The following is a 26,128-nucleotide window of genomic DNA, read 5'->3' as shown; positions in this document are numbered from 1 at the left end:
TTATAACAGTCAGATTTTTTTTTCAAAGGTTACGGTGTTTTGTGTAGGTAATTAGGCTTAATTGGGCCTTGGCTACTGTAAAAACTGTATTATAACGGGGTTTTTTCTATGTTAGCGAATAAAATGTTTAGAAACGTTTTCTCACTAACAAGAGGATTTCTTTTAGAAAAAGTATGGGAATTTGCTAGAAATTGGTTCATATGTAGTTTCGACCATTCTAAGTAGGATGATCACAAAATATTTTGACTCTTCCTGCTCTGGAGCTCAAAAAACGAGCTCGAAACTCGCTTCGTGCGATTTTGATTTTTTGTCACTTTTCTGAAAAAAATTTACTGACTAGGTGATCGCGGAGTTATGGAACGTGACCTATATTGTTGGATAGCTGAAAAAACGGTGATTTCGAATATATATTCAATTTTTGCCCTTGAGGCCTGGTATTCGAGATAAACAAAGTCAAAGTTTGGAAAATAGAGAATTTTTACCTTTTTAATGAAAGAGCAAAAACTGAATATGTATCTTCAATTGGCGTTTTTCCAGGTTTCCAATTATATAGATTACGTCCTATATCTCCAAACTGACTTCATGACCTTCTCTGAGAGACAAAATACAACAACATGCCGTTATATTATAGTAGCATTAAGGTTTAATTGTAAATCAGTTAAAACATTTATTTTTGGTTGTATAAAAAAAGTTAAAACCTTGTTGAAGGTCATTTGTTACAGTTGAGGGAGAGAAGAAACATTTGAGAAATCAAAAATATACATATGAATGGACCGAAATTAGAAGAAATGTACACGAAACTAGAAAATATGTGTGATGTACTGGGAGATGTCACAAATACAAACAACTTGAACATTTAATAAAAATCCAAGAAAATCTAACAAAAATCTAAACTCAATGCCTCCCATACCTATATTTAATCATAATGTAATCATTATCCAGGTTGACTTGAAACCTATCGTTCAACCCATACTCCTTCACTGCAGTTATCGGTTCACTACCAGAATTTCCATGAAGCATAATGATATCCCAATTTTGGAAGGCAGGGATGTCGACAAACTCTTTGACAGTCGCCTCCATTTCCATCCAATCCAGATGAAATTGAAGAGTGAGACGACTGGATGGAGCGAGTTCTTGAATACGGAGAAAGTTGTTGACGGTGTTGTCGAGGACAGAGAGACTTGGGTTGTTGCGGTTGATCCTGAAGAAAAAAAGAAGTTTGGTGAATAGCACAGTCACCGCATGTTGTGATAGTTATCAAATCGATGTTTGATTGGGGATGAAATTTTGGGCGGTACAAATTCATAAATGAGTTTATTCTTCATCGAGATGAAGTTAAAGGTAGAAATATACATCACCAGACTGAACATGCACTGATTTCAAATCTGTATTCCAGTTCTGATAAACGATCTTGTGAAAAAAAAGTTATTCGCGTTTTTGTGTCTTCTCAAAAATCGGCATTTTCTTTAAGACTCATAAAATTAATTTTTTTTAAATGCTGTACGTATGAGTACGCATACAAAAATGAGAATTCTTTATCAGAAACAATTTTGGGCAGCTACTTATAATTGAATTTTCAAAAATGACGCATCTACGAGAAATTTGTTGAAAAATTTTATACAACCTACGTAATTTGAAATACACGTAGAATGCAAAAAAAAATTGAAAAAAACTAGAAAAATGTGAATTTTGTGAGCCTTGAAAATTCTCATTTTTGCACCGAGAAGCCATAAAAACACAAATAACTTTTTTCCACGAAATCGCTGTGCAAAAACAGAATACAGATATGAAATCAGTGCTAAATTTCCAGTCTAGTGGGTATATCTAGACTCGTAACTCCATTTCGTCTCAGGATCTTTCCCTAGTTAAATCTAATCTCACCATTGCCCCAACGTCATCGTGCGTCTCTCAAATCCAACTGGCACATATTCGTGTCTCGAGCAATGAATCTCAATATCCTCTCCCTCTATCTCAATATACGTGGCGTTTCCCTTGAAATGTATCGAATACGGAACTCTTGCCCTAGCAAATCGGATGCTATCTCTCATGCGTTCAGACGTCAGAGCCAGTTCGATTCTGAAAATTAGTGAGATTTGATGTGAATTTACTCATGTTTTTAGCAAAATCAAGGTCCGGCCCGAAGGCCCGGATAATTGGCGCCGAAATTCAAAAGTCAATTTTTTTATTTAATTTTTTTCGCAAAAAGTCAAAAATTCGACTATCGTTCAGAATTAAAAGAAATTCTGAAAAATGTATGAGCAATTTGCGAAGCGGTATAGTAATGTGAGTTTTTGAGAGAATTAGCGAGAAAATGAGCTCAAAAATGGGAAAAATTGCTCGCAGTCTAAAATTGATGTTTTCAATTTTTTTCCGATCATTTCCATTTCCAGCCGTTCCACATTAATTTCAAGTTAATTTCAAACGATTCTGTGCTCAAATTCGCTATTTCTTCAGCTAGTACTGACGATTTTAAAAATATTTACAATCTAGGAGCCGTTTTAGACAATTTAAAGTATATGGCATTTTTGACAGATAGACTTTCGGGCTTTCCCGGGCCGGGCCGGACCTTGACAAGTATGGAGAACTTATTGTATGTCACACTCACCGCTCCGGCACATCCATCGATTCAATAATTTGGTTCAATGCGAACATTGGTAGTTCGTAGAGTGGGAACGCATTTGAGTTCTCTTTTTTCTCTGAGGTGTTATTTCTGAGCATTTTGAAGGTCTGAAATTTATTGAATGCGTTTAGATTTTCAAAAAAAACGTGTTACCCCGAGCACCGCAGTTGTCACAATGCCAGCGGCTATGGCGAGGAAATAAGAGATGCTGTGGTCGTCCATTTTTCTCACAAGCCGAGAGAAAGAGAAGAATCTAAAAATAGAAAGTAGTTTGTTGCGGTTTAATAATCAATAGGACAGCGGCAGGCGAAGAAGAGACGGGAGTACGTGTGACCTTTACTCTCTCTCTCTTTCTTTATGCGGAGTCTTTGGCTCTCTATGTCACTTGGTTTGTGCGGTGTCTTTCCGAGGGTCCCGAGGAGACAACACAAATAGAATGTGTTTGTAGTAGCGTTTCATGAATAAGGAGACATAGATAAGATTGGTCTATTTATGTACATTGAATAATTTATTTGCCAGACATTGATTTTATTCAAGAATATCACGAGATCACAATAAGATAAAAGTATTTTAATTTTAATTTCAAAGCAACAGCAAAAACACATAACAAAACAAGTACGAAAAAAAGCACATTTCAAAAAATACATTATTATTCCCTTGGCGTGTTCCAATATCTCAGCATCGCTTGAGTGGCCTCTTTTTTCTCAGCATCAAGCATTTTCTCAAACTTTCTCATTTTCTTCATCTTCGAATCGCTGATGGACATATTCTTCAGCGCCGCATTTAAATCGATTTCCTTTTTGAAAAGCTCCATATACTTTCGAGTTTCAGTTTCTTGATTTCGGTCGTTAGTGACAGCTATTGTCAGCGAGCTATCGTCTAGATGTACTGTAAGGTACCCAATTTTTGCAGCGTTTTTAGTGCGGGGGGATCTGGAAATTATATATTCGGGGGTTATTTTGATTATGAGGAAAACCTAAAAAAAGCGGGCTTTCATCATAAATGGTCTACTACAAAAACGGCATTACATTTGACGTGGTTTTTAGTAAATATATTTTTAAAAACTCACACGAGAAACATAAGCGGATTGGATCTCCGTTTCACCGTCACCACTCCCTGTATCACATCCGCCAACTGGAATGGACCAGCAAATGTCACACTGAAGAATTTGCACATGTGATGTTCGCTCTCTAACATTCTACGCAAAAGAACTCCGATGTCCTTGCAGCAGAAGTTGGAGTGACCCAATCTAACTTCATAGACATCTTTGATGGTAAGGAGTTGTGGCATCTTGACCCAACGTGCATCGTGGAAACTGGAGTGTTCAAACTGGAAGGCCTTCGGATGTGCAAAATCGAGAGGAAGCTCCTCTTCCTCATCGAAACAAAATTGCTTGTTCAAATCCGCCTTGTCCAAAACGCAACGGATTGTCTCGGGTTTGATGCCAGGTAAAGATCTGACCCGGTACCAATCGCTGAACTCCTCGGCCGCCATTATTTTCTGGGCATCGACTGTCTTGAGCTTTCCCAGGAACAAATTCATGACATGTGACGGGAGCAATATGTTGATCTTCCGATATACATTTTGCATACGGTCAATATAAGAAGTGTTTCTTCCGGACCTGAAATTGTAAAATAGATCTTCTGAAAGCTTTCCCAGCAGTACCTACCATTTAGCAATCAAATTATAGTATGCCGATGGAAGCGGTTGCTTCTTCTTCTTGTTTCGACCACAGTTAAACTTCACGCTGTCGGGGCTGTGGCAATGTGGAAGCACAGAGATATCTGCTTTGTACAGATTGGGTTGCTCGTCGAAAAGAATGTTGTGGATGAACTCTTTGGGATATTCGAGTTGGAGCATCATGTTTTCAGTCTTGGTAGAAGTCACGACAAGGGAGAGTCTGGAAATCTGGATTTTGTATGGGAGCGACTTGAAGTTTTAAGTAGTAATCGATTGTCTCACAATGTCAATTATTTGAGGAATGTATAAATCAAACCTCGAGCTCTGTTTTTGTAGTTGACAGCTTTTTTGTACGGACGCTCTCTAGAGAGTTACATTTCGAGAAAGTAATTTCTACCAAAAATCGTCCCATTTCATTGAAAAATTGAGTGATTTTTGAGCTGTTCCTTTAAACTGATCATAACTCTCTAGGGAGTAGCCGTACAAAAAAGATGTCAACTACAAAAATAAAGCTTAAAGTTGGTTTTTTATATTCCATAAATTATTGTTTTTGTGAGACAATCAATGAGGCCGTAATATACTTATGTACAAAGCTGCCGATTTTAAACAAATGTCAAATTTTTACAGGCGTAGCACAGTGTGTACTAATTCTTACCTTGTCCCAATATCCATTAGACCAACAACTGATTGCAGAACCTTATCTGGCAGATTTTGGATGCGGAACGGTTTTGAGTTGACAGCAGGCATTTTTTGATACCTGAAATTATTATATATTCATAAAATTTTAAATAAAAATATAGAAAAATTAAAAAAAAAATGTGGTAAGATCGAGATTTCCTCTGTTAAAACCAGAGATATTGCAAGAAACTCTCTCAAATTCAAAATCCTCAACGGAGCGCACTTTCTACTTAGCCACCTATTATCCGAGTATGAATAAGAAATGTGGGGGAGATCGATGATTCTTCTCATCCCAAGAGTAGACAAAGGAATACGACTGGTGGTAAATAGAGGATGGGGGAAGGTCTCTTTCTGCACATGTTGACCGTTTGTTGTGGAAATTGAGACAGTGGTAATTCATCAATGGAAGGTGTGGGGTCGTGCGGTATCTTGAATCGTGGGTTCAGAATACATTGACTATGAGAGTACATAATGAAAGGCATGGCAAAAGAAATAATAAAATGTTAGCAGATTTCGGTTAAAAAATGGTATAGGAAAACTTGAGACATTGCCATGGGACCGTAAATGAAGATATCGGTTAGAATTTTTTGTAGGAATGAAAAACATTTGGATGATTGTTTTACAAAACTGACAATTTTTGTGTGCTCAATCTCCCAAGAAAGATATGACTCGTAAAATGAGGGCGGGGGGATTCAACTTATCATATCTGTCTAGAAATGATATTTATCTGAAAAGTGTCAATTACAAAAATTAAGATCTAGGTGTGAAATATAAAACATATAAAAAAGCTGTGGAATGATACTTCACTCCGAGGTAACCTCTCGAAAACCGATATATTTCAAAGGAAGTTCAATGTCAACTTCGAGGTGCCGTATCTCTGCAGGAAGGAACTTAACAAAATAGTTGCCAATTTTGCTCATTCAATTTCATATTATAAAATCAAAACAATTTAACAAAATTTAGTCTCTTTGAAGTTAGGCAATTTTTTAAATGAATAATCAGTTTTTTTGAGTTTTTATTTGACCTATAATATCTTCCGAGAGAGGAATCCTACAGAAACGTTATCAACTACAAAAATGGAGTACTAGGCCCTACCAATATAATTCATATAAAAACAAAACAATCTTACTAAAACTAACGCCTTCCAAAGCTACCCAACTTTAACCAAAAGTTTTATTTTAGTAAGTTTTCCTCTATTCTACAGTATCCTCCTAGCGAGCGCTCCCCGTAGAAATTGTCACCTAAATAATTGAAACGTTGATTTAATTCTAATCTATTAATATAAATATAAATATGTTGGCAACATTGTGCGTCCTGGCAACCTTACAATTATATGACTTAATCAGAATCTCATTACTCCAATTTTTGCAGAACTCTTCATTAATTTTGAAGTTTCATTAATTTTGAAAATCAAATTGAAACGCTAAAATAACATTATGAAAAGAAGGACGGGTTTTACACCTAAACGGAGGAAAATCTTGTCGAAAAGTGTTGTTTAAGCGCTACTCGCTTCTTATCTCACCATCTCCACAATAAATTGTCCCCCTTGGCATGTGTATGCCACCCAGGAGGACAAACTCAATACAATTTTGATTATATCTATAAATATAACATTGGCATTGAAATAAAAAAAAGGTTCAAATTACGTTGCAGTGGAGCGCGGTTGCATAAGAAAACTCAGAGCTTACAAACAGGCTACATATACAAGAAATTGTTTATTTACACGAATTCGAAATATTGAAATAAATTTAAAACAAGAAATTCTTCACTCCGCCATCGCCGCCATCAGAACCTGCTCAGCTTCATTTATTTCTCTCTCGACTTGCTCAATCTCCATCTGCCTCATCTCTCCGGCATTCATCTCCTCCTGAATTCTGTTTCTCGTTCTGATCAGAGTCAACAAACGACGCGCCTCCAGGAAATCATCTTCATTTGCACCGATGTTAATAATGATGCGGTTAGGGGAGATGAAAACTTTGGCGATTTTCGAGTTGGTCGCGGTTGGGGTGCACCTGGAACAGAAATTGTATAGCTACAGTACTTTGCGAAAAATACGAACTTTGGCCGTTTACAGTTGAAACTGTCCAACTTTGAGAGGGTGTTTCAGTAATGCTGATTGTCCTATCAAGTAGAGTTTAAATGAATCATACAGATTAAAAGTAGAGCACCGTTTTTGTAATGGACAGCTTTTTTCTACGGACACTCCCTAGAGAGTTATGGTCATTGTAAGACGATAGCTCTAAAATCTGTCTGTAACCTCTTTAGACGTGCCCGTACAAAAAAGTTGTTAACTACAAAAATGAAGTTCTACTTTTGATCTGTTTGATCGATTAAAAATCTACTTGATGGGACAATAGGAATAACCATGGTACACTCTCAAAGTTGGGCAATTTTAATTGAAACGGCCGAAGTTAACAACTTTTTGAGCGGTACTGTACATAGCCATTAGTCATGGGACTCACAAAAAAAAAGTGGTGTATACACCATTGACGACTTTGAATGTAAGCAAATCTTCCGTCAAAGCATCAACATCGATTCCTCCAGTCACCGAAATTTCGAGCTCATTGCACATTTGATAGCCGGTCTCCAGAAATTTATGGAGCAAGACATTAACATCATCGCATCGAAGTCCGGTTTGTCCCAATCCTATCACATCAACATATCGGATAGCGAGAAGCTGATCGAGACTTGCCCAGGTGGCTACGAAATACTTGGCAACTTTGAAAGCAAACGCGTTTGGATGACAGAAATCGATGGGCAACTTGACTTCACTGTCGCAAATTATACGTCTTTGGGGGGATGCGTGATCCATGATAAGTTTGATGGCATCCGGTTGAATATTTCCAGAAGTGTACACCTCCCACCAATGATTGAATTCCGGAGCGGCGAGAATCCTCTCCACACTCTCAGTGCTCAAGTAATTGAGTCTCAGACTCAGACCAGAGACTGGGAACAACTTTTGAATCTTGGTATAGATAGTTTGAGCCCTTTTGATAAAGTCACCTTCGACGTCACACCACTTCTGAATCGCATTCATCTCCTCGTTCCTTCCGGCTCCATTTCTCAGAGAGCAGTCAAATTTAATCGGTGTCGCATTCTCTCCATGATCACTGACTAGGATACTTGCCATGAATCCACAACTACCTTCAGCAAAGTATATCGTATGGACTTTATCATTTGGGAATTTCAGTGAGAGCACGAGGGATTCGGTTTTCTTGGAAGTGAGGAGAAGGGCCAGTCTGGAAAAAAAATAGAGAAGTTTGATTATAAGGATGAAAAAAGATATTTACATACCTTTCAATGTTAGCCATAAGCCCAACAACCTTGTTTAGCACCAAATACGGAAGTTTTTGGATTGGGAAGGACGTAGCCATGTCTGGAAATCGTTATTTGGTGAGAAAAATTGAAGAAAAAGGAAAAAATGGATAAACGAAATGGAGAGGGCCGCCTGTTCGCCTCTATATCGTCCCGCGTCTCGATAGAGCGCACTTGCGAACGATTTGTTTTTCTCAAAGATAAATAATAAAGCAGGCGTGATTTTAAAAAATTTGTGTTCAGAATTTCGCGGTGTGGTCTCGTAAAGATCAAATACCACATTTTCGAGTTTTGCAGGTCTAAAAACTGTAAACCTCAAGTACCGACCAGAAAATGTTCGCTATCCCAAAAATATGTTGCTCCGCCCTCTATGACGCATTCTTGGCCTGGCTCGACAATATTTCCTTTTCCATTAATCCCTTTTTGACTCTTCTTGCTCCACGAACAATGACGTATTCTACCAAATTGACTCTGGGCTCTCTTGTATATCTGTGCTATCTCTCCACTCTCGATGGTCCGTCCATCTGTTACAACACACGGTTTTTTTGTGGGCGGTGTCAAACTGTGTTTCTTCGATTACATGTTATGACAGACACCTCCAAATACAGGATGTGTTGTCCACATTATTCCTTCTCTCGAGACCGCGTGTGCTTTTGTTGCTTTTATCTGGTTTCTTTCTAATTTACTTACAGCTACGTTAGTGGTGTTTCTTGAGGAAAAGCCTTTATTTTTCTTCCTCCGCGAAATGCAACCACGCTCCATTGCACTATAACGCTTCAAGAGAGAATACAGACTCTTCCAAGCAAGTTGGGGGTCATTTGATCTTTCACTCTTCTCTAGCTTTGGCTCAGTCAGTCACTATTACTTTTTTCCGAAAGATAATTATTTCCTTCATCTTTTTTCATGGTTTTTCAGGAGTTTGGATATATTTCAAATGTCTTCATTTGCAATGAAAATGTTTTTCTAATTAACTAATTATCGGTTTGCAAAAACTTCTGTAAACCCGCATCGATTATGTTCAAAATGGTCTCAAAGCAGAAAAAAAACATTGATTTGAGTTTTTTTAGGCCTGCAACGCTCAAAAATACGGCATTTGATCTTTTTCAACTACGAGACCATTCCGCGAAATTCTTAATAACACTATTGGCAAGAATGTCATTCTATCTTGCAAATCGATATCCCGCCGTTCTATCCTTTCAGTGCTCTATCAAACTTTTCATAGATTTATTTCAGGAAATCTTCCAAAACTTGAATTTTCACCATGGAGAAAAGTCTGAAAGTAGAAGTGGTCGCTGTCCATGGATTCCCCATCCAGAACCTTCCCTTGGAATTACTCCAATTGCCTGTTTCTCTTATGACTCCGGCGGAGAGGTTGGTTAGACTATTTGTCCAGATGTCCAAGCAATATTTTTCATTTCCAGACTCAATTTGGCTTCGACCTCGAACAAAATGGAAAATGCTCTGATGAAACTCAGATTCCCGAAAGTGAATCTTCATTCTCTTCATATCCACGATGGGACCAATTCTGGTGCCAAAGTGGCCGACATCATCATCACCAGCACCAATCGTGCCGATGACTCTGTTCTTGTCGTCAAATGCGGTACCAGCAGCATGTACTCTGAAAGACTGGTCAATGTGAAAACATTCCCGAAATGGTAAGATTTTGTGTTTAAATCAAATACAGTACCGGTGAATAGGTTATAAACCGGTCAATGGGTTATGAACTTTGGCCGTGTTCTGTTGAAATTGCCTAACTTTGAGAGTGTGTTTTGGTAACACTGATTGTCCCATCAATTAGATTTTTGATGAATTATTTAGATCAAAAGAAGAGTTACATTTTTGTAATTGACAATTTTTTTGTGCAAGCACTCCCTAAGGAGTTATGGTCGTTTTGAGACAACAGCTCAAAAATCGCTCTATTTTACACTGAAATTGGTCGATGTGAGGGCGAAATTACTTTTTCGAAACGTAACTTGCTAGAGACTGCTCGTACAAAAAAGTTGTCAATTACAAAAATGAAGTTCTACTTCTAATCTGTGTAATTCATTAAAAACCTACTTGATGGAACAATCAGTATTACCATGACACACTGTCAAAGTTGGACAATTTTTAAAAATTTTTTTTCGAAAACGGCCAAAGTTTACAACCTTTTGACCGGTACTGCAAAACCTCCTATTTTTTCTTTTAGGATCGATGCAAGATGCTCAGCCATCGCCAATGCCCGCGCTATCTACAAAGTCATCCGCCATTTGATTCCAAGCGATGGACTATCCCTTGGACTTGGACCGATGAAGAAAACCGATATGAAGAGAATTCTGTCAGCCGAGGAGTTCGATAACTGGACGAGTGCAGATGTTCAGGGTAATCACGATATGGCAGCGATCGGGTTCATTATGAATCACGCCTATAAGAATAGATCACTGGATTGTAGGGAGAGTGTGCGGTTTTCGACAGACTTCAGCCATGAAAAGGTAAGTCGTACTCATCAGGGAAGGCTACCGAGCGACCGTGGAGTTATGGGGCATGACCTATATCATTGGACAGATGAGAAAACGCTGATTCCAAATATATAATCAGTTTTTGCCTTCGAGGCTTGGAATTCTAGAAAAACTAGGTTAAAGTTTGGGAAAAAAGAGAATTGTTATCTCTTTAGACCTAACGCTTCAAGTCAAGTACCTTAAAACGTAGTTTGTATGAAAAACCAAGAAGACCTTCAAAATTATGTTAACACCTTAAGATTTGGTTAAGTTTTCAGAGAGTTAGAAGGACTTGAAAAAAAAAACGCAAACCCTTTTTTAGAACAAAAAATTTCGTTGAAAAAACAAGGAACTGCACGAAAAATACAAACCTTGTGTCTATCTCTCTGTCGGTGTGTCCGAATGTCTGAATGTCTAAAAATCCTGAGACTTGGTTAAGTTTTCAGAAAGTTACAAATGTTTAAAGTTGCAAAAAAAAAGTTGCCAAAAATTCTTCGCGTGTCACAAATCTCACAAAAGAACTTTGACTTTGGTTTTCTCAAATATCAGATCTCTAGAACAGAAATTGAACATATATTTGCATTCAGCGTTTTCTCAGCATTCCAATGGTATAAGTCACGTCCCATAACTCCACGGTCGGCGGCCTTCCCTTGTCAGTTTTTTTCAACCTCTATTATTCCAGGCCTTCAAATTCAATGGAGTCCGATACGCCCATGCTCCGTGGGTTCGCTTGGACCATCTCATCGCAATGCGAGGAGGAAAACACATTGATTTGGGTCACACTAACCTTTCGGCTCTTGAAGTCAACATCTTCATCCGTCTCTGTATTGATAGCGAGAAGCCTGCCTGCGATTGTATAACAATTGGATTGACTGGAGGAGCTCCCGATGAGAAGGTCGTGTTGAAGGGATTTATTTATATTCCAGCATCAGCAGAAGTCGGAAAAAAGATGTTTTTCGCGTAAGTCTTTTCCTAAACTAGGTCTAGTTACAAAAAATTTTTAAAGACCATTCAACATTGCGTCACTTACAGTACCGCCCAAAATGATACCATATTTTGCGCTTTTTTAGTTGAAAATGTCCAGAGTGTGTCATAGTAAAACAATTTTTCCCACAAAGTAAATTATTAATCGTTCATACAGAACAAAGGTATAGCTCCGTTTTTGTAGTTATCAACTTTTTTGTGCGGACACTCCTTAGCAAGTAATGGTCACTTTAAGCCGACATAGGTCGATTTGAGAGAGAAATTACTTTGTCGATATGTAACTTGCTAGGAGTGCTCGTACAAAAAAATTGTTAACTACAAAAATGGAGTTCTACTTTTGATCTGTTCGATCCATAAAACGTTATTCAGTTTTACCACGACGCACTCTCAAAGTTAGGCATTTTCAACTGAACGGTACTGTAGATATACACCAACTTTCCAGATGTTCAAACTCAGTCGGCAACCCGAACATTGCGATCATCACTCTCGACGATCAAACTGTCTCCTGTCATTTCAACTCGAATGAAAAGGAAATTCTCCAACCACGGATTACGTTGAATGCCATGAAACAAAAGGCCAAGGTTTTGAAGGAGATGGCGGCTCTGAAACTTGAGGATGTTGAGCAGCGTCAAAGACTCGAGAAACAAATTGAGGAGATTTGGGATAATTGTGAGAAAGCTCTGGCCGAAGAGGATAAGGCCCATGATGCACTTATGAAGAATCCTTGAAATTCTAATTTCTATTCGTTATACTAGACCGTTCTCCATTGTCCTTCCCCTTATCATTCCCGATTTCCTTTAAATTCTCAATAATTTTCCAGTTTCTGCTTTAGATATTACGTTCTACCATTTTTTGTTTAATACTTCACAACTCACAAAAAGTTCTCATACTTTTTTTAACTTCTATATTGTTTAATTTTTAAATAAACCATATTCTACCACCCAGCCGACAACTTTGGTGCTCCGCCCACTGTAACACAATCTCGGATTGGCTTGATCATATTGCCACACCCGTATGCCCTACGGAATCTACCAAATTGACTCTGGGCTCTCTTATATACCTGCGCTATCTCTCCACTCTCTCTCTGGTGCATCTGTTGCAACATATCTTTTTTTTTATGGACGAGGGTCGAACTGTGTGCCTTCGATTACTTGTCATAACAGACACCTCAAACAGCACGTTCGGGCAAGATGTTTATTCTACATAGTTTTTTTCTTTCGAGATCGTGTGCTTTTCTTGCTATGCTGCGTTTTAGGCCGCCTGATTTTTATCAGATGTAGCGTTTTCGAGAAAAAAAACCATGTTATATGTATAAGCAGTCAAAATTGATAATATTTTATACGCCTTTGTAAAAAATGTCACTTTTTCAAAATACCCTCCCGGAGACTCCACTATTCATACAAAAGCAGAATTCATCTAAATTTTAATTTTTCACCTCATTTTTCCGATGATTTTTCAGGAATTCTGATCTTTTTCTAACTTTCTTCTTTCTTCTTTCTAACTTACTTACATCTACTTATGTTATCTGTATGAATTTATTTACAAATGAGCAAAGCAAGCAGAAGCATTAAATTATTGTTTCGTTTTTCAATTAAGTCATTGAATTATCCATGAATGTTGTTGTAGGCATCAGAAGTCCATCCGGGAATGTTACATTTAGTGTATGGATTGGTGAATCGGACATGACAACAGTTCTTATAAGTACATGAATGACAGTTTCCACAACGAGTATCAGCAGCAGGGGCACCATCCCCGGTACAGATTCCACGGTCGTTACAGAAGATGTCGGCAGTGATGACGTGGAGAAGACAGAAGGCGAGGAGAATTGCGACGAGGAATTTCATTCTGAAAATGAAGATTGATTACTGGATTTTTGAAAAACTTAAAGAAGTGTACACACCTTTTTGATGAAACTGGTGTCCTTTTATACGCTATATTTTTTCAGAGATCTACAATAATATTTTCCCGCCGTTACTGTCAGCAGTCACTTTTTTGCACGAAAAATTACAAAAATATGCATTTTTCGGTTTAACATCTGTACAAACACGCATGATACAAACATAATACAAAAATATTGAACCAGGTGTTGACTCGAATTTGCATATGTGTGTTGTCTGAAAATATAGTTTGAAAACATTTTTTGTTAAATAACAGATTAGTGATAAACCTATCAGGTGTATCATGAGCTGTGATAATTTTTGGTCTCTGAAAGTGAAAATAGAAAGGTTCCATATGAAAGGAGCCTACATTCTACTTAGAATGTACTTTCCTTTTTTTTTTTAAATTCTCTAGAAATCTGTACCATTTTTAGAAATGAAACTGTTCCTCACTGTGCTAATTGCCTTCTGCCTCCTCCACGTCATCACTGCTGACATCTTCTGTGTAAACTAATGAAATAATCATTCCATTTTTTCAAATATTTTTATTCCAATAACAAAATGCAAGACATTAGGAGAATTCATGTGACGACGGGAAAAAACCCATTGTGAAATCAAGCAACTGGACGTTTCTCGTGATGAAGATGTTTGTATGCATCGGAACGCCATCCAGGTATATAACAAGTATTTTCTGGATCGGTGAATTTGAAGTGACAGCAGCCTTTGTAAACGCAAGAATGACAATTTCCGCAACGAGTGTCCCCATATGGTGCTCCATCTCCATGACACTCTCCACTTTTATAACAGAAGATCTGAGCAGTGATGACTTGAAGAAGACAGAAAGCGAGGACAACAGCGATGAGGAATTTCATTCTGAAAAAAAAACTGGAGTTTTCGGGAGCTGAGAAAAAGAAGATCTGAGGTAGTAACTAAAAACTCAGAAAGTGTGAAGAGAGCCTATTTTTTTCGTTCCGTCTGTTTGCTTATATAGTGGAATCTGAGTCAATAATACTAGTTATCAAATGTAAGTGAGCTGTTATCAAGGGATGTATCGATAAGAACATAATTTGTTTTTACGCATTCCGCCCATTTTACAAATAAATAAGTTGTCCAAACATCCTCCATATCTAAATATCCTGAATGATCCTGAACAAATATGGTGAGATTATTTAGGATGTTTGGACAACTTTTTATGTTTGTAAAATGGGCGAAATGCGTAAAAACAAATTATGTTCTTATCGATACATCCCTTGATTACAGCTCTGGTACATTTGATAACTTGTATTATTGACTCAGATTCCACTATATAAGCAAACATACAGAACGAAAAAAATATGCTCTCTTTCTACTTTCTGTGTTTTTAGTTACTACCTCAGATCTTCTTTTTCTCAGCTCCCGAAAACTCCAGTTTTTTTTTCAGAATGAAATTCCTTATTGCTGTTCTCCTCGCTTCCTGCCTTCTTCAAGTCGTCATTGCTGACATCGTCTGTAACGACCACGGAAGTTGTACTGGAGATGGAGCACCATATGGGGACACTCGTTGTGGAGCCTGCCATTCATGTGTGTACAAAAACTGCTGTCACTTCAAATTCACCGATCCAAAAACTACTTGTTATATACCCGGATGGCGTTCCGATGAATACAATTTACTTCATGTGAAACTTCCAGTTGCTTGATTTCACAAAGTTTTTTTGTCAGATTGTCACTTGAATTCCCCTAATGTCTTATTTTTTTGTTAACCGAATAAAAATATCTGATGCAATGATTATTTTATTATTATACAAATATACAATCGAAAATTCCAATTTTTGTTCAATTAATCCGTTTATCCATGAATATTCTTGTACTCATCGGAAGACCATCCAGGAATGTTGCATTTAGTGTATGGATTGGTGAATCGGACATGACAACAGTTCTTGAAAGTACACGAATGACAGTTTCCACAACGAGTATCAGCAGATGGATTTCCGTCTCCAGTACACTCTCCTTTGTCGTTACAGAAAATGTCAGCAGTGATGACGTGGAGGAGGCAGAAGGCGAGGAGCACAGTCAGGAACAGCTTCATTTCTGAAAATTTTTGGTTTGAGAATTGCGAATGAAAATAGATACACAAATCGCTTGAAAACCATAAATAATTCAAAATGTAAATACTAGAAAGCTGTGAGAGCATACTTTTTCCCATCAGCCACTCCCTTTTATAGTAACTTTCCTACAATAACAAATGTGATGAGGTCAACAAGTCTAGAGCTAATAATAGAACTTTAGAACTTTGAGACCATTCCCAAAACCATAAATCTCTTTTTTCCAGAAAATTGTTATTCATAAACCTGACTCATTTTCTGATTCATGATCCATTTTTTCCGTGTTTTTATTCATTTTTTGATGTCATGACCAGGGTTTAATGAGATGGTAAGCATGTGATTTATTTAAACAGTTGTTGAGCGAAAGATGAAAAAGTTTCGTGCATAAACATTTTAGATTCCGGAAACTAAAACCAGACAGACATTTTGTCGGTTTCAAAATGAAATGCATAATTGTAAACTTGTTGACTTCTATCATATTTCCCGTAAAAATTGATATAAAATCTAGTGAATCTCAGAAAAAAGTCAAGTTAAAGATTTGATTCACTTAAATTTCTTCTTTTTTTTTCAGAAATGAAGCTGTTCCTGACTGTGCTCCTCGCCTTTTGCCTCCTCCACGTGATCACTGCTGACATCTTCTGTAATGACAAAGGAGAGTGTACTGGAGACGGAAATCCATCTGCCGATACTCGTTGTGGAAACTGTCATTCGTGTACTTATAAGAACTGTTGTCATGTCCGATTCACCAATCCATACACTAAATGCAATATTCCTGGATGGACTTCTGACGCCTACAACAACATTCATGGATAATTCAATTACTTAATTGAAAAACTAACATGTTAATTTAATGCTTCTGCTTGCTTTGCTTATCTGTAAATAAATTCATACATGCATCATTCATTCTTTGACAAGAAATAGTAATCTGATACAAAACTCAGTAAAAAAGTTATGAGGATATCCAAAAAAAAAAAAAAACTGGAATCCTCAATTGTATATTTGTATTATACTAATAAAATAATCATTGCATCAGATATTTTTATTCCAATAGCAAAAATTGAAAACATGAAAGAAATTTTAAAATGTGACAATAAAGTTTGTGAAATTAAGCGGATGAATTAGACGGATAAGCTTGTGGTTGAATTTTCTATATGAAGTTTAAATATTCCATGAGCAAATTTGTATTCATCGGAAGTCCACCCCTTTTTCTTGCAAGTAGAGTACGGATTTGTGAACTTTAGGTGACAACAGTCTTTATAAGTACACGAATGACAGTTTCCACAACGAGTGTCCCCAGATGGTTTTCCATCTCCAATACAGTTCCCTTTTTCATTACAGAAGATGTCAGCAGTAATGACTTGGAGGAGGCAGAAGGCGAGGAGAGCAGGAGTAAGGGCTTTCATTCTGAAAAAAGCAAAACTTGTGTTTTGGAGAACTGAGGAAAAACAAAAAGTTAAGAGCTAGCAACTAAAAACACTGAAATTAGAAATAGAGCATACAAATATTTCGTTCGTTCAATTAGCTTATATAGTATAGAATCTGAGTCAATAATAAAAATTATCAAATGAACCAGATATTTTTTATCAACGGAAGTAACGATAAGAGTACTATTTGTTTTTGACGCATTCCACCCGTTTTACAAACAAATAAGTTGTCAAAACATCCTAAATAGCTGAAATACACCGTCTGACCCGGAGTACTTATTAGCCAATCAACGTAACGCCCAATATAGCTTATCCTCTCAAGAGCATCGCAGACAAACAACAGATTACAGAATGTTACTCAAAATGCAACTAGACGAAATTGACACATTTGTCACAAAAAAATACTCTGTGCCCATTACTGTTGATATCTTCTGTAATAATCGTGGAAAACACAGACATATTTGATACTGGATCGACTTCTGATGAATACATTGTTGTTTTATTCGACAGTGATGAAATCCAGCTATTGAGGATGTTTTGACAACTTATTTGTGTGTAAAATGGGCGGAAGTTGTCAAAAACAAATTGTATTCTTATCGGCATTTCTTTTGATAACAGCTCTGGGACATTTGATAACTCCTATTATTATTGACTCAGATTTTACTATATAAGCAAATTGAACGAACGGAAAAGATATGCTCTCTTCCTATTTTCTGTTTCTAGTTACTAGCTCAGATCCTTTTTCTCAGTTCCCAAAAACTCCAGTTTTTTCAGAATGAAATTCCTCATCGCTGTTGTTCTCGTTTTCTGTCTTCTTCAAGCCATCACTGCTGACATCTTCTGTAACGACTTTGGAAATTGTATTGGAGATGGAGCACCATTTGGGGACACTCGTTGCGGAAACTGTCATTCCTGTGTTTACAAAGACTGCTGTAACGTGAAATACACCAATCCAATATCTACTTGTTATATACCTGGATGGCGTTCCGATGAATACAAATATTTTCATGAAAATATTTTAATGAGCAAACTTCCCGTTGCTTGATTTCACTAAGTTTTGGTCAGATTGTCATTTGAATTCCTCTAATGTCTTGCATTTTTGTTAATCGAATAAAAATATTGGATGCAATGATTATTTTATTACTTTACAAATATACAATCGAAAATTCCAGTTTTTGTTCAATTAGTCAATTTATCCATGAATATTCTTGTACTCATCAGAAGACCATCCAGGAATGTTGCATTTAGTGTATGGATTGGTGAATCGGACATGACAACAGTTCTTATAAGTACACGAATGACAGTTTCCACAACGAGTATCAGCAGATGGATTTCCGTCTCCAGTACACTCTCCTTTGTCATTACAGAAGATGTCAGCAGTGATGACGTGGAGGAGGCAGAAGGCGAGGAGCACAGTCAGGAAAAGCTTCATTTCTGAAAATTTTTGGTTGGGTAATTGTAAATGAAAATAGAAGCACAAATCGCTTGAAAACTGCTGTGAGAACATACTTTTTCCCATCAGTCACTCTCTTTTATAAAAACTTTCCTAGAATAACAATTGTGATGAGGTCAACAAGTCTAGAACTAATAATAGACTTTAGAACTTTGAGACCATTCCCAAAACCATAAATCTCTTTTTTCCGGAAAACTGTTATTCATAAAATTGACTCATTTTCTGATTCATGATCCATTTTTCCGTGTTTTTATTCATTTGTTGATGTCATGGATAGCGTTTAATGAGATGGTAAGCAGGTGGTTTATTTGAACAGCTGTTAAGCGAAAAATGAAAAAGTTTTGTGTATAAACATTTTAGATTCCGGAAACTAAAACCAGACAGACATGTTATCGGTTTCAAAATAGAATTCATAACGCAAGTGTTGATTTCTGTCATATTTTTATATCAAAAACTGATATGAAAGGCAAAAGGTTCGTTTTTGAACATTTTAGATTCCAGAAACTATAAAAATTGTTGTCATTCTGAATAAAACCCACTAAAAACTTTATTCTTGCCGTATCAATAAGCATAATTAGAGCTCTCCGGTCTCTCGAGACTCCCTCCCTTCTTCTTTTTCTTTTCTTTCTTTCTTCTCCGTCTCTCTGATTGCTCATCGTCCTGATGTGACTCTAAATCTGTCTTCGGATTCTCTTCAGCATCTTCCGTTTTCTTTATAATTATTATATTATCACTTTCCTCGGTCTTCGTCTTCTCCTTGGTGTCGTCCTTCTTTTTCTTCTTTTTTCTCGAGGAATCTAAGGTCTCAGGTTTGATTTGTGGCTGAAAACTATTTTATTTTGAATATAAATATTACCAAATCCCCTACCTGTTCCCTCTTCGGTGACTTCACCTTCTCCTTACTTTTATTTGGCGGTGTCGCTTTTTCAACTGACTTCGCGTCCGGTGTTTTCTGCATAACTTTTTTCGGTGGAGTCAATTGGGGCTTCTTCTCTTCTTCGGGTGTTTTTACAGGTGTTGGTTTGGTGTCTGATGGACTGTTTTTGGGAGTCGCAAGAGGTTGAGGAGCAGGTTGAGGTGATGGTTGAGGTGTAGATTGGGGTTGAAGGGTGCTGGCCTGAAAGAAGATATAAAAAGTGTTTCTGTAAGAATAATTCAAAGAAAAAATAATTCAAAATGCATCATCTCAAGTTAACATCACAATTAAGGATTTAGGAAAGTCAAGGGGTGGTCTAGAATAGTCTAAGACGGTCTAAAACGGTCTAAAGCGGTCTGAAACCGTCTAAAACCGTCTAAAACGGTTTAAAGCGGTCTAAAACGGTCTGCGACTGTACTACGCGACAGTCTCGGTTGAACCGTTTCAGACCTCTTAAAACAAAGATGAACTATTTACTCTCGTCGCTAAATTTCCGTCTGTTCAAGACCATTCCGAACGGTTGCAAAGACGGTCTTAAACGGTCTACACGGTTCTGAAATTGTCTAAAACGGTCTGAAACGTTCTGCACTTGTTCGAGGCGGTCTGAAACGGTCTAAACCGGTCAAAAACTGTCAAAAACGGTCAAAAACTGCTTAAAACTTTCTAAAATTGTCTAAAATTGTCTAAAACTGTCTAAAACCGTTTAAAACGTTATTAAACGGTCTAAAACGATCCAAAATTGTCTAAAACGACCTAAAATGATTCAAAACTATCTCACAAGTCTATTTTAAGTCAATTTTAACAGTATTTAAACGTCTTGAAACCTACTACAGCCTACCTAAATGGGCGGATCCTATTAACACTAACCTTAGAAGTCTCCGAGAACTCAGAAGACGGTTTCATCGATCCATCCGCCAACTTCGCCTCATTCTTCTTTCCGACACAAAATACGAAGACCGACGTCGCCCAGACAAGGAGAATCATTGGATTGAAATACGCGGTCCATGTTTGCACCGTTACCATTATTTGATCGAAGATTACAAAACTTTTTTAGAGAAAATGATGAGAAATTTGAATTTTGTTGTGGTAGTTGTGGTAGTTGTGGTGGTGGTGGGGTTGGAAATGAATTTTTAAAATTTGATTATTTTATTTTATGGAACAAAAAGGAAACTGGAATGGCACGGGAAAAAGAAAATGGAAAACAAATGAGTTTCTTGAATTTATCATCACAGTTTTGTTTTGAGAATGACTAGAAATGGATGGCCTAGAAAAAGTTAGGTCATATAAACCCGAATCACTGGAACACTTGATACTCCCCGTCCTCCTCTTCATGCTCTCTTTCAGCAGACACCATTAATCGAGCCAAGTCGGTCTTATGGACGATAAATGTTAAACATAACGAGACAATCATAAAGAACCCGCAGACAATGAACAAGTTCTCGAATCCAATCTTGTTGAGAGCGTGAGTAGATATCAGACCAGCGATGAGACCAGCAACACTCTGAAATAACTTCAATATTAAGGGGACTAGAATGTTTCTACTTACCACCGCGCACTGCAGGAATCCGTACATGACACTGAAGTTGGCCTTGCTGAAGCATTTATGTGTGATGTAAGGGAAGATCGAGAAGGTTCCACCGATGCAGGAGAAGATTAGGCAGACCTGGAATGTGGAAGTACAGTAGTGAGGGAGAATAGGGTAGTTTGGCTTCAGGACGTTTTGAAACTGTTATACTTTTCGATTTCAAAAGTTTCCAAAATTTTAAATGTCTATTCTTGAAACGCCTTGAATTCTCAAACCCTACAGTAACCAGTGTGCTGACTGATGTTCAGTACCGCTAAAAAGGTTATGGCTGTTTTAGGTACAAAATGACCAACTTTGACAGAGCATTTCGGTGTCACTTGATTGTCCAAAAAAACTCGATTTTCTACGCATTAAACAAACAAAAAAATAGCAAAACATTTTTGTAGTTGACCACTTTTTTGTAGAGGCACTACCGGGAAAGTTACAGGTTGTCAAAGTAAAATAGCCTTGAAATTGACTAATTTCTGTGCATATCAGCGAAATTATGGAGTTTTTCACTTTGGAAACTTGTAACTTTCGAAATGTAGTGTGCCTTCAAAAAATGGTCAACTATAAACATTTTGTGCTAGTTTTGTTCTGTCAAGCCATACAAAATTTAGTTTATCGAATCCACAACTACAGTAACCCCCTATCCCAACTTACTGTTGCCAAAAACAACACATCATTATCAATCATCTTCACCAGTGGCAACGAGAACGCGAGTACTGCGCCCATACTGCACACAATTGACATAGAGAATTGATAAGAGGTCTGAAATCAACATTTTCCACGATTTAAGTGTCAAACTATTCTAGCCTTACGGAATCCGCAACTGCACCCCAGAAAACTCGACTTCCTGCGTTGAAAACTGATGAAATTGAGCCGATTAGACTCAAAAAGAAGTCGGAATCAATGAATTGTTGTCCGTATGCTTTGTAGAGTCCACTGGTGAGTTGAACCCATGTGGCGTTGCAGGTAAGGGAGATGAAGAGGACGAGGAAGGTGGTGGTGCTGGAAGAAAATTTAATGGAATGGCTTACAACGGAAGTTTTTGGAGACGCGGCTTTCAAACGATTTATAAATTTGTTCATAGATTCTTTCGACTACGAGGAATCCATTTCTGCCATAAAAACCGGATAAATGTCTCTGTGGACCGAGTTATAAGCTCTCAAACTTTTCAAATAGTTTCGTTTTTTCGCATGGAATTCCAAATCGAAACCGGCATATCGACGTTGGGACAACGGAAAAGTTGGGATTCGAATTTATTGAGGTGAAATACTGGGAGAAAATGTAAAAAATAATGGGATTTTCAGCCTAAAAATAGCGATTTTTCGTGGACAAAAGGAAATTTTCAGCCTAAAAACTAAAAATAGCGAACAAAAATAGCGCAAAAATCGGCTTTTTACCCGTAATTTACCAGTAAATTTTCGGTAAATCGATTTTTTACCGGTAGTTTACCGGTAAATTTTCGGTTTATCTGTGCTCGTACGTTGGAAAAATGAGAACATCTTTGCGTATACTATTCGTCGATTTGGAATTCAATGTGAAAAAAAGTTTAACCATATGATGAGAGTTCATTACTCGACTCGCAGAGACATTTAGCCGGTTTTGACTGCAGAAATGGACTCCATGTAGTCGAAAGTACCTACGACCAAACTTATAGATCGTTTGAAAGACTTCCCGTTGAAAATGTCAGATAACATACCGTATCTGCGGCCACACTCTTGCCTGCTCCACTCGAATCTCGCTATTCGTCCCAATCAAGTTCTCAGTTTCCACCATTATGTCAGAATCTGGTTGCCCGATGAAAATCAACCCGATTGATTGGAACACCGTGAAGAATATGGCCATGACTATAAACACATAAGGTACCCGTTCTAGCAGATCTTCTTGAGTGAAGAATCCTTGATCGTTGACTCGATAATCCAATGGGTTGATAAAAGTGGTTTGTAAAGGGGCAAGGATGAAGGCACCACATCCATAGCCACCGATAATGATACCTCCGGCGAGACCGACGTTGTCAGGGAACCACTGGAATATGTAACGTTTTAGTCACAGTACCGTGCAGTAAGATATTCAATTTGACATTATTCTGTTGAAAATGACCAACTTTGAGAGGGTGTTACGGTATTGCTGATTGTTCCACAAAATAATCATATAAAAACCAAGCAGAGCTTCATTTTTGTAGCTGTCAACTTTTTTGTACGGACACTCCCTAGAGAGTTACGGTCATTTTAAGGGAACCGCTCAAAAATCGCAGTATTTTGCACAGAAATGGGCCGATTGGAAGGAGAAATTACTCTGCTAGGGAACATCCGTACAAAAAAGTTGTAAACTACAAAAATGAAGCTCTATCGTTTTCTGTATGGTTTAAACATAATATACTTATTTTGGAGCATTCAGCAATACCGTAACACCCTCTCAAAGTTAGTCATTTTCAATTAATAAATGCTAAATTATACATCTTACTGCATGCATGGTACTGTACCCCGTGAATCCTAATCAATGCATATCAATTTATATAAATTTAATTGCCTACTTATATAACTCACCCTTTGAGCCGTTGGTAAAATCGAACTGTATGCTATACTACTTCCTACACTAGCGATTCCTCCCATGGTTAGCAATGTGACAGCATAGGAATGTTGAATGGAGTAGAATGTGGCTCCCACACCAAATCTGAAAACTCACCGTATTACAGTATTTGAAACCCTCAACTCAACACTTACGTATAAATAATAGCACCCATGAATGCGCCGGCTCTCCCACCGAAACTTCTTTCAAAAAGTCCACCGATCACCATTCCCATTGGTAGACCACTTAGAAGTGTCTGCAGCCATATCAACTGTCCAGTATGCATGTCCGGATACATTTTCCATCGGAAATAGGAGACGAGATATGGCAGGAGGTTACCTGGAAAGAAATGGAAAAATAATTTTTGTTATCTTCGACCGGCGGCTTAACTGAAGCCACACAAACAGTTGTTAACCTTTTTAATATATTGCAAATATTGTAAAGTATAAATTTTGGCTAAATTTCTAAACCTCAATACTTTTGGAAACCAAGAAACAACGGATAGTTAGCAAAATACTGCTGCTAACCCTGAAGATTCTCAAAACAATAAAAAATTTGAGAACTTTAGTATTTTTTTTACCTTTTTTCACGGCCGATACAATTGTTTTGAGTAATTTTTAGTAATCAGTTTCTTAAGTTCATTGCATATAAATGTTTCATATAAAACTTTCTTGAAACTCAGAATTTCAGTCGAAATTTGCAATAGAGATGGGATAAAGTTATTGCAAACTAAATCTAATCTCAGAACTATCAAGAAAAATTAATTTTTAATTTTTGAAAAAAAAATATTGAAAAGTTATGAAAAAACTTGTATCATAATCTTTTCTTAATTTTTTCCAGATTTTATTGAAATAAAAATTTTCGAAAATAACACAATTTTCTTAAAACCACCACTTCTACATTTCAACTAATGTTTTAATTTTTAATTTAACTTAGTTTTTTTTTTAGAATCTAACAACTCACCACAAGTATAAACAATTCCGAACGTCACCATACACATCACTCCTCCCACCAATACCGCCCACGGCCGTGCGCCACGTGGCATTCTCCGCAGAATCGGATCGCTTGTTTCCATTGGCAATCTGCCAAGTAATGAGGTGCATGTGAAGCAAGTCATTTAGTTTTATAAATATAGAATATCAGCGAGTTTCAGGAAATAAATTCATAGAGTCCGTCCAATATATACAAATAGTGGTAATAAGTGTGACTTGAGAGAAAAGTGACGAGAGATAAGACAGTCGTGGAGACGCAGAATGAGAGAAGACGAGTTAGAGAGTGTAGGGTCTAGTGGAGACGCAGAGAATTGGGAAACAATGAAAATGGATTGTCCGAGGCGATTGGTTGTTTGGATTCGGGAAAATGATTGGTTTCGCGCGTTTTTTTTGGTAGAAAGTGCGCTCTAACGAACAGTTATTAATTGCGTGTTGACTAAATAAATACTGATAAATCAGACTGAAAGTTATTATTATATTAAAATCACTATTAGCTCAGCACAGCTCTAACAACTGCGCTCCACCGAAATACCCTTGAAAATTGTCTCGTTTTCTCTGAGTCTCTCAATTTCGCTCACAATTTCTTTGGTTTCGGTGGAGCGCGGTTGTAAGAAGAGTGCCGTGCTAATGACTTAAAAAAGATTTTTTTACAAAGAGAAAATAAACTTTCGAAAAAAGTTACATCAGAATAATTGAAACAGTTAACTCTTTACATTTCTTTCTTCTTTTCCTTATCTTTTTTGTAATTTGTAATCAGTGAATTATCAGTTACTCTCTTTGTGTGCACACATTTTTCTAATTGTCTGATTCTCTTTGTCTCAGCTTTTTTCGATTTGAACTGAAATGGAAAGACAAATTGGCTTTGAAGTCTAATTTCCATCAAACATACTAATTTGTTGTTCCGCTTATGTACAGTACCGCGCAGAAAGATAAACGCTTTGGCCGTTTTCAGTTGAAAATGACTAACTTTGAGAGGGTGTCTCGGTATTCCTTATTTACCGACAAAGAAAATTGTGTATGAACCACAGAGACCAACAGTAGAACTCTATTTTTGTAATTGACTAGCGTCCCCCGCCTCCCGGCGGGCTCCGCTATGCTCCCGAGCCTTAGAGAGTTCCAGGACCTGAGGCCCTGAGCGAGAGTAAAACCGTGCCATCGGCCCTGTTGCGCCGCGCCAGAATCAAAGAGGTTTTTTAGAAGAAAGGAAAAGATTGCCTTTTGCGCATTTTGCCTCCCCCTCCAGACCAAAAACCCTTGACATCTTGGCTAGTCCCATTTGCAAGTATTGGAAAGAATCACGAAAATGCAGTTTCTTTTTCTCATATTCAAACTCTGCCGTAATAATTTTCATTCCATTCAATACGATTTTTGGTTCTTTTGCTTTTGTGCCTCCTTGTCTGTCAAGCTCTGCTAACAACATAACATGGTCATACCTGAAAATATCTTGGAAGTTGAAAATTCTTCATTACTGAATTAAACCTTCCGCCATTGTG

At 37.4% G+C, this 26,128-nt stretch overlaps 14 protein-coding genes across 14 annotated transcripts; 4 read left to right on the top strand and 10 right to left on the bottom strand.

Moving 5' to 3' along the window:
- Positions 1 to 894: 894 nt before the first annotated feature.
- On the bottom strand, positions 895 to 2,842 carry GCK72_003748 (uncharacterized protein; the record flags this gene model as incomplete). The annotated part of the gene is made up of 4 exons (XM_003099163.2): positions 895 to 1,201; positions 1,882 to 2,076; positions 2,606 to 2,727; positions 2,774 to 2,842. 4 exons carry the CDS (start codon positions 2,840 to 2,842, stop codon positions 895 to 897), a joined length of 693 nt encoding a protein of 230 aa, XP_003099211.2.
- A 427-nt stretch (positions 2,843 to 3,269) lies between these two features.
- On the bottom strand, positions 3,270 to 5,047 carry GCK72_003747 (uncharacterized protein; the record flags this gene model as incomplete). The annotated part of the gene is made up of 4 exons (XM_003099112.2): positions 3,270 to 3,552; positions 3,690 to 4,241; positions 4,290 to 4,520; positions 4,956 to 5,047. 4 exons carry the CDS (start codon positions 5,045 to 5,047, stop codon positions 3,270 to 3,272), a joined length of 1,158 nt encoding a protein of 385 aa, XP_003099160.2.
- Positions 5,048 to 6,743: 1,696 nt separating this feature from the next.
- Positions 6,744 to 8,352, bottom strand: GCK72_003746 (uncharacterized protein; the record flags this gene model as incomplete). Its single annotated transcript, XM_003099091.2, has 3 exons — positions 6,744 to 6,990; positions 7,441 to 8,217; positions 8,273 to 8,352. 3 exons carry the CDS (start codon positions 8,350 to 8,352, stop codon positions 6,744 to 6,746), a joined length of 1,104 nt encoding a protein of 367 aa, XP_003099139.2.
- A 1,202-nt stretch (positions 8,353 to 9,554) lies between these two features.
- Positions 9,555 to 12,482, top strand: GCK72_003745 (uncharacterized protein; the record flags this gene model as incomplete). Its single annotated transcript, XM_003099136.2, has 5 exons — positions 9,555 to 9,664; positions 9,715 to 9,948; positions 10,482 to 10,764; positions 11,453 to 11,730; positions 12,197 to 12,482. The coding sequence occupies 5 exons, from the start codon at positions 9,555 to 9,557 to the stop codon at positions 12,480 to 12,482; spliced, it is 1,191 nt and encodes a 396-aa protein (XP_003099184.2).
- Positions 12,483 to 13,358: 876 nt separating this feature from the next.
- GCK72_003744 (uncharacterized protein) lies at positions 13,359 to 13,598 on the bottom strand (the record flags this gene model as incomplete). Its single annotated transcript, XM_003099150.2, has 1 exon — positions 13,359 to 13,598. The coding sequence occupies one exon, from the start codon at positions 13,596 to 13,598 to the stop codon at positions 13,359 to 13,361; it is 240 nt and encodes a 79-aa protein (XP_003099198.2).
- Positions 13,599 to 14,245: 647 nt separating this feature from the next.
- GCK72_003743 (uncharacterized protein) lies at positions 14,246 to 14,503 on the bottom strand (the record flags this gene model as incomplete). The annotated part of the gene is made up of 1 exon (XM_003099154.2): positions 14,246 to 14,503. One exon carries the CDS (start codon positions 14,501 to 14,503, stop codon positions 14,246 to 14,248), a length of 258 nt encoding a protein of 85 aa, XP_003099202.2.
- A 549-nt stretch (positions 14,504 to 15,052) lies between these two features.
- GCK72_003742 (uncharacterized protein) lies at positions 15,053 to 15,307 on the top strand (the record flags this gene model as incomplete). Its single annotated transcript, XM_003099100.1, has 1 exon — positions 15,053 to 15,307. The coding sequence occupies one exon, from the start codon at positions 15,053 to 15,055 to the stop codon at positions 15,305 to 15,307; it is 255 nt and encodes an 84-aa protein (XP_003099148.1).
- A 149-nt stretch (positions 15,308 to 15,456) lies between these two features.
- GCK72_003741 (uncharacterized protein) lies at positions 15,457 to 15,696 on the bottom strand (the record flags this gene model as incomplete). Its single annotated transcript, XM_003099101.2, has 1 exon — positions 15,457 to 15,696. The coding sequence occupies one exon, from the start codon at positions 15,694 to 15,696 to the stop codon at positions 15,457 to 15,459; it is 240 nt and encodes a 79-aa protein (XP_003099149.2).
- A 583-nt stretch (positions 15,697 to 16,279) lies between these two features.
- Positions 16,280 to 18,145, bottom strand: GCK72_003739 (uncharacterized protein; the record flags this gene model as incomplete). The annotated part of the gene is made up of 3 exons (XM_003099088.2): positions 16,280 to 16,503; positions 16,977 to 17,116; positions 18,111 to 18,145. The coding sequence occupies 3 exons, from the start codon at positions 18,143 to 18,145 to the stop codon at positions 16,280 to 16,282; spliced, it is 399 nt and encodes a 132-aa protein (XP_003099136.2).
- GCK72_003740 (uncharacterized protein) lies at positions 16,286 to 16,525 on the top strand (the record flags this gene model as incomplete). The annotated part of the gene is made up of 1 exon (XM_053724216.1): positions 16,286 to 16,525. The coding sequence occupies one exon, from the start codon at positions 16,286 to 16,288 to the stop codon at positions 16,523 to 16,525; it is 240 nt and encodes a 79-aa protein (XP_053588410.1).
- Positions 17,912 to 18,181, top strand: GCK72_003738 (uncharacterized protein; the record flags this gene model as incomplete). Its single annotated transcript, XM_003099149.2, has 1 exon — positions 17,912 to 18,181. The coding sequence occupies one exon, from the start codon at positions 17,912 to 17,914 to the stop codon at positions 18,179 to 18,181; it is 270 nt and encodes an 89-aa protein (XP_003099197.2).
- Positions 18,182 to 18,328: 147 nt separating this feature from the next.
- GCK72_003737 (uncharacterized protein) lies at positions 18,329 to 18,568 on the bottom strand (the record flags this gene model as incomplete). The annotated part of the gene is made up of 1 exon (XM_003099104.2): positions 18,329 to 18,568. One exon carries the CDS (start codon positions 18,566 to 18,568, stop codon positions 18,329 to 18,331), a length of 240 nt encoding a protein of 79 aa, XP_003099152.1.
- A 582-nt stretch (positions 18,569 to 19,150) lies between these two features.
- GCK72_003736 (uncharacterized protein) lies at positions 19,151 to 20,528 on the bottom strand (the record flags this gene model as incomplete). The annotated part of the gene is made up of 3 exons (XM_003099092.2): positions 19,151 to 19,411; positions 19,458 to 19,706; positions 20,373 to 20,528. The coding sequence occupies 3 exons, from the start codon at positions 20,526 to 20,528 to the stop codon at positions 19,151 to 19,153; spliced, it is 666 nt and encodes a 221-aa protein (XP_003099140.2).
- A 271-nt stretch (positions 20,529 to 20,799) lies between these two features.
- On the bottom strand, positions 20,800 to 24,718 carry GCK72_003735 (uncharacterized protein; the record flags this gene model as incomplete). Its single annotated transcript, XM_003099162.2, has 8 exons — positions 20,800 to 21,006; positions 21,052 to 21,168; positions 21,733 to 21,840; positions 21,891 to 22,080; positions 22,775 to 23,100; positions 23,622 to 23,748; positions 23,799 to 23,982; positions 24,607 to 24,718. The coding sequence occupies 8 exons, from the start codon at positions 24,716 to 24,718 to the stop codon at positions 20,800 to 20,802; spliced, it is 1,371 nt and encodes a 456-aa protein (XP_003099210.2).
- Positions 24,719 to 26,128: the final 1,410 nt, after the last annotated feature.

The sequence above is a fragment of the Caenorhabditis remanei genome, chromosome II (genome assembly GCF_010183535.1).
Source record: "Caenorhabditis remanei strain PX506 chromosome II, whole genome shotgun sequence".
Classification (NCBI taxonomy): Eukaryota; Metazoa; Nematoda; class Chromadorea; order Rhabditida; family Rhabditidae; genus Caenorhabditis; species Caenorhabditis remanei.
The sequence above is the reverse complement of the archived record's forward strand: the minus strand, read 5'-3'. Positions and strand labels throughout refer to the sequence as shown.